Genomic DNA, 6,861 nt, shown 5'->3' on the forward strand with positions numbered 1-6,861 from the left:
AATTTTTATTATGTTAGAAGTTGGTATTGATTTCATGATTTTGAATAGAAATGCTCAGCATAATTAGCATTTCATGTGACATTAGAGGATCGTATCAGAGTGAATTGAAGTAATGCTTTTCGGGCAATGATTTGAGGAATTCGTATGTTATATTCATTTGTTGTGAATAGTTATATTGAAAACTAAGCCAAGGAAGAATTTCAAAAATGCGCAATTGGAATTATAATATCACGGATATGATATTTCCAATGCTGTACCTTTGTATGATTCCAAATGCAATCGCTTCAAACACAACTTGCAGTGATCTCGTGTACATGAAAATTAAATACAATGCCACATTAATATATGGATACTCTGGTTTTTCGTCTTCTATAGCATCTGTACGCAAATGTTTAGAACTCTGCAGAGACGATGTTTTATGTAAATCAGTTGGTATTGACACCAGTAAAATGGATTGTTATTTATATGATGGTAGAGTTTATGCTGGATTACCAGGAACAGTCAATACAGATATGATATATTACTGGCAGCTAGAAGGTTAGTGATCATACACGAATTTATATATATTAAAGTTTAACATGAAACAAATATAATTCAATACTTGTATTATTTCAATTGAATGTCCTATACATCTTGGATACAGTGAAGATTCTACCAGTAAAATATATAGTAAATATAATTCAATACTTATATTATTTCAGTTGAATGTCCTGTACATCTTGGAAACAGTGAAGATTCTACCAGTAAAATATATAGTAAATATAATTCAATAGTTGTATTATTTCAGTTGAATGTCCTGTACATCTTGGAAACAGTGAAGATCCTACCAGTAATAAATATAGTAAATATAATTCAATACTTGTTTTATTTCAGCTGAATGTCCTATACATCGTGGATACAGTCAAGATCCTATTAGCAAAATATGCAGTAAATTTTACTCCGACATTGTAAACTGGACTCATGCTCAGGAAATATGCGAGATGGACGGAGGGCATTTATTTGTAGCGGATACAACGGAGAAGATAGCTATCCTTCGTAAGTGTTCTATAAGAAGATTTGCTACATACTGTTCCTCTAACAGTCACGTCAGTCAAGCAGTTACAAACCCAACACATCATGCACATTGAGGTAAAATCTGACCCCCACATCAAAGTTAAAATTTCTTGATATAAAACCAACTATAAATCTGAAATGCTTACTAATAATTCATCAACAGGTGATGTTTAAGGTGAAAGATATGCACTAATAAAGCACAGAAGAATATGATATAAAATCAATTATCCAGGCTTGTAATTCGCAATATATAAAATAATTCTTAAACGATTACATAAGTATTTTAAATCTCGCGGTCTCCATTTTTACTATTCTGGAAAATAGTGATTATGAGAACTTAATTTTTATTAAAACAATTGAACAAATCATCGTTAACTACACATATTTCCGACCGGAAGACGCGGTCTCATTATTGTGATCTTGTTAACTTTGCTATAATATGAGAGCACAGCTCTCTCGACGGCCGTCGAGAGCGAAGCTCTCTATATTGGTAACATATACATATACATCAATTCGTTTCAGAAAATTTATGCCCCACGGATAGTCAAAAAAAAGTGAGAAAAAAGATGGCGGAACATGGGGGCCACCATGTTTGTTGACAACTAGATCGCAGTCAATCGGGGTAGTTTCGGAGTGAATGTTCTGGAATTCTTTCAATAAATTACGACAATTGTTTCAAACACAGAAAGGGATTTTTTGTATCAACTTAACAACCCTTACGTTTTATTTTTATTTTTCCTGGATATTCTATGCGTCATAAGGAATAAAATGACAGCTTTGACCTAATTTCCCAAGACTTTCTCCAGAGCCTAAATACAATGATGGCGGCTTTGTTGACATCATACGTCAAGTTAAAATGACGTCATCGTTATAGATGAATTGCTTTCACACCTTTAAGAAATTTCTCTAGATACCTTATAAAAGATTGTCTACAGACCTTATATTCATAGAAGATTACCTTCACACATATGATTAGAAGACAAAGTAGTTTGCATTACATACAGATAAGGTTGAATTTCTTTTACTTAATTATTATTAATTATTGTTATTTTATCAGTAACCTGCGCTCTCATTCAAGGCCATGCCTTCATTCATATTATGATAATAATCCATAATTTACAAGTAGGCCTAACAACCGAAGAAGTAGGACCTACACAAACAAAGTTAATTTCTATATTTCTGATCGAAAATTCGTCCCGATTTGTAAACAAAACCTTCTACGCATGTCCGTAGTCTTGGAATTCCTTTCCCAGACACTAAGAAACCGTTCACGAGAAAACACCGGCCTATTATCAATTATAATAGGAAACTTTAAATTTGATGTTTTAAACAATTCCTTATTGGCCAGGTAAATTTAAATAAACTGTATAAAGGGTTTAGTTATAGTTTCATAATTAGCGTAATTCTTCACGTTGAAAATTAACCGGTCAATCCTGTAACTCTAAAGGCTATTCTTTTATGCTCAGTCAGGTAAGAACTTTGAAATGATGGTCGTAAAAGATCTTTTACATTTTTGCATTTTAGGCCACTGCCACATACTACATCAATGTTTTAGGGATCAGATTTCGAAAAATGGGTAGGGATAAAATACTAACTAATAAACAACAGAATTTCAAATCCAGTTGAAAAAATAAAAACTTTAAGAATTATGCTAAAAAAAAGTACCCGCTCGACTGCTTGAAGGCTAACTTGCATTTGGGATTGATAGTATTATACCAGGTATTTTGGCTTGGTATAATTCGTTGCAACGGTTTTGCAACTTTTACAAAAAATATACATTCTGCGCTCATCATTTTATTCGTTTTGCTTGTTGCAGGATTATGAGAAACGGTCGACAGTTTATAGTGGATTTGGTGGCAGTGTTGTAATTCCCGTTTTCATTATTCATTTTTTTCAAATTACGGACAGTAGCTTATAAAACAAATTCTTTTTATCTACTCAGGGGCGCAATACTTAATTGGAGCAACAGATATTTTACAAGAAGATGATTGGAATTGGTTGAACGGTGTTCCTGTTGATGAAAATCTATTTGCATCTACACAGCCATCTAATACAAGGGATGATGAGCATTGCTTAGCAAAGTATAGATCTGGTTTAAACGACGTTCCTTGTCATGCAGGTTTTAAATTCATTTGTGAAGTTCCTACAAATATAGCTTTCAACCAATAACCAAATATTTATTTTACATGCTGTTGCTGTTTTTTGCTGTTGAAAATTTACTTCATACGATATTGTATTTAGATTTATTATCAAGGCTTAACTGATCCATTGATCGCTCTATTGATACTTACCTGATCTTTTGTTCGTGTTATTGAGACTTACGAGATCTATTGGTCGCACAATTGAGGCTCATTTAATCTATTGAGTGCTTACCAGATCAACTGTTAGTCCTTGAGGCTATCCGGATCTATTGCTCGTTCTATTGAGGCTACCTGGTCTATTGCTCGAACTCCTGAGTCCTACCTGATCCACGCTTCATTCTATTGAGGCTAACTTGATTCATTGTTCGTCTTATTGATGGTCTATTAAAAGTCCTGATTTGTCTGATCCATTACTCGTACTATTGAGTCATACCTGATATATGGTTCGTTTTACTGAGGTAAACCTGATCTCTATAGATCTAAGGTTCGTTCGATTGAGGCTTACCTGATTTATTGCTCGTTCTATTGATACTTACCTAATTTGTGCTAGTTCTATTGAAGTTTACCTCTGGTTCGTTCTATTGAGTCTTACCTAGTATTTTATTCTACTCATCACTTACTCATGCCAAACTATTGATCTAGCCCTTACCTTCACCTGTTTATCTTCGTAAGATATTCCAGTTCCCTATATTAGCCTTAATCGACCAGGGTCGCTGTGGGGCCATGCAGATTGCTGAAACCCCGATGAACAAAACCTCCAACAAACATATTTTATTTCATCCATACAATTAAATTTACTGAACCCTATCTGCTCTTTTACAACCTTGATACAGTTGAGAGAACTTCATTTAGTGTAAATAGTCTGTCTTTTTATAGTCTTTTTCCCTAATTTTTATTGTATCGTATTTTAACTATTTTTGAATGGTAATGGATTTATATAAGCTTTTAAAACTTATTTCCAAAACCATATGTTTATCTATATGTATATTGTAATATTTGTAATTCTTGAATAAATATTGTTTTAAAAAAAAAGATTTATTATCTTTAGAATGTAGGAAAGTGCATTTCCATTTCATTTCCTTCCAGTTGCATCTCTTGTCGACTGACGTGAAATGTATAGATAGCTTACCACTTACCACAAGGAAATATACGCCCATTGACAACTTTGATTTTGAATAAAAATATTTGACAGTACAGTAACAATCTCTATTATGAATAAATTCGGCTTCAGTCATATACTTCTTTTGGGTGATACTGATCAATATTACGAAGTTTCGTAAAAAGATCTGTCAAGAATTGCGCCTACTATAGTGTTTCCGAGCAATTGTAAGCGCCAATATACGACCCCTTTTCATGTGGGTGAATACAAAGAATCGTGAAATTTAATCTATTTACCGTGATCAGAAGCAGATATCGAAAATATGCCAGTTGCCATATCAATGATACAGCTAAAAAAATAATAAAAAGTGAAAATTGTAAAAATTGATTTGGATCTTAGCATGCTACATATCATGGAAAATATGGAATGGAATCTAATCAATGAAGTGATATATCTGTCAAACATAAGATTCTTCTAGTAGCGTGTGAAGAAAACTTAAAAGAATCACCTGTTGATGAATTTTTAGAATAGAATTAGAAATAGAAGAATGATGTTGTTGTCTAAACCTCTTGACATTAATCCTTCCCGGAATTCCCGTAGAAACAAGTTGCAAAAGTTGTGCAATTTTATTGTTTTGTTTTTTCAAGCACAAAAGGAAACAAATGAGAAATCGTCAATAATGAAACAAGGTGCGGTCAGTTGATCATTCAATGAGCCAGACTTACTAATTGTACGACTGGGAAAATTTGATGGTGGACAATTGATCTTTGAGAAGAAAGTGAGGCAGCTATCGTTTATATCGATTACAAATGTCGAAACAATAGGTTAAGCCGTTGAAAATTTCCAATTTAACTGAATTGTAGGGTTATACCATTGACATTCAAAACCGAAAAGTTTGACCATAAAGTGTTTTACTGGTTTTTGTCATTAGAATTGAAATTAAATAAATGGAGTTTTACGTCTTACTTATCGGCACCATGTGCGCTAATGAAGACGGGCAACGCCATGCAGTGTGCAATGAGGAAAATGTTGCCAGGACAGTGGGATAAGCCCACTCTTTTTCGATTTCCAACTGTCGAGGGATCTTTAACGTGCACAGCCTGTACCGAACGATTAGACGCTTTTTCCATGTCAGCCCCTCTTACCTGCATCACTGACAAGGGGAAATCGGGTTGAAAAATCCGATAGTATTATCTCACCTATGCCGGGATTGAACCCCGGACCCTTAAGTTAGCGAGCGAGCGTCTACCTCACTGAGCCACCGCTGCTCCCTTAGCCATTGGAAGGTAGAATTTACCATCATTATCTAATATATAATACAACTTGTAATGCAAAAAAAAAAACGATAGTGTTCATTGGACACCACAATACAATCATATTGTTTTTACCCCATACCATTCTCGGGAAAGAGAAGTTTTTTGGCAAAGTTCTGCAACTCGTATCTAAAGCCGTGTAATTCATTTGCCATCTGTTTAAATGTTAAATTTCAAAATTCAACCTTCTATAACTTTTTCCAGAAATTTCGTTGAAACTTTTCCAGTATGTAACATGAAAGCCTGGCCAACGCTTAGTTTCTGAACAAAATTTCAATATATCATGAAAATCTTGAACTAGCCAAACTGAAAGTAGACCACAACATTTTATCAACACCTGCTTGACTGTTCATGCACACAAACGACTATTTTTAGAATTATCCTTCCGCATGAAAATCTCTCGTCATTTCAAAAAATCTGAAAGAAAATGCAATTTCAAATTCCAAATCTAGACTAAAAATTAGTCAAATAGGCGTATAAAATCCCTTAAACGGAGGAGAAAGAGTATTTTAAACATAGCACGGACTACATTTATCATTAGCATAAAATTAATTTCAGGAGTGGGTCCGTATGTTTCTTACATACTATTTGTATTTTTGTTCTTATCTTGTATTAAAATTTAATGACATAATCGATAAGCTTCGGCTTAATTAGTTAACATACATAATTTTGAGGCGCTTAAAATAAAATCTTGTTATGATGCGACGAAATAATCTTATAATAAATCTAAAATGTTACAGTATCCATTTAATATTTTGAAATCAAATACTATATAGTGTAATATACTGAGAACAGCTGTCATATTTTCAAATTCTTTCATCTAATTATAGAAACTAGTCAATATGATTGAAACATGTTGACAATATTAAAAGGGCGGATGAAAGAATAGGGGGTAGTAGAGTTACATTAGATAGTGTGCAGTAAATGTAATTGTCAGTTGCTGTTGGTATACTGTAAATGTAATTGTCAGTTGCTGTTGAAAGTGTAGTAAATGTAATTGTCTGTTGCTGTTGAAGGTTTAATGTAAATGTTATAATAACCAGTTGCCGTTGGTATACTGTAAATGTAATTGTCAGTTGCTGTTGGTATACTGTAAATGTAATTGTCAGTTGCTGTTGAAAGTGTAGTAAATGTAATTGTCTGTTGCTGTTGAAGGTTTAATGTAAATGTTATAATAACCAGTTGCCGTACTGTAAATGTAATTGTCAGTTGCTGTTGGTATACTGTAAATGTAATTGTCAGTTGCTGTTGAAAG

The 6,861-nt window shown here is 33.4% G+C and overlaps 1 protein-coding gene across 1 annotated transcript; it reads left to right on the top strand.

Annotated features, from left to right (window-relative positions):
* Window positions 1-206: 206 nt before the first annotated feature.
* Window positions 207-3,222, top strand: LOTGIDRAFT_152108 (hypothetical protein; the record flags this gene model as incomplete). Its single annotated transcript, XM_009045576.1, has 5 exons — window positions 207-537; window positions 702-755; window positions 788-841; window positions 874-1,035; window positions 2,996-3,222. 5 exons carry the CDS (start codon window positions 207-209, stop codon window positions 3,220-3,222), a joined length of 828 nt encoding a protein of 275 aa, XP_009043824.1.
* Between the last annotated feature and the right edge of the window lie 3,639 nt (window positions 3,223-6,861).

This window comes from Lottia gigantea (genome assembly GCF_000327385.1).
Source record: "Lottia gigantea unplaced genomic scaffold LOTGIsca_1, whole genome shotgun sequence".
Lineage (NCBI taxonomy): Eukaryota > Metazoa > Mollusca > Gastropoda > Lottiidae > Lottia > Lottia gigantea.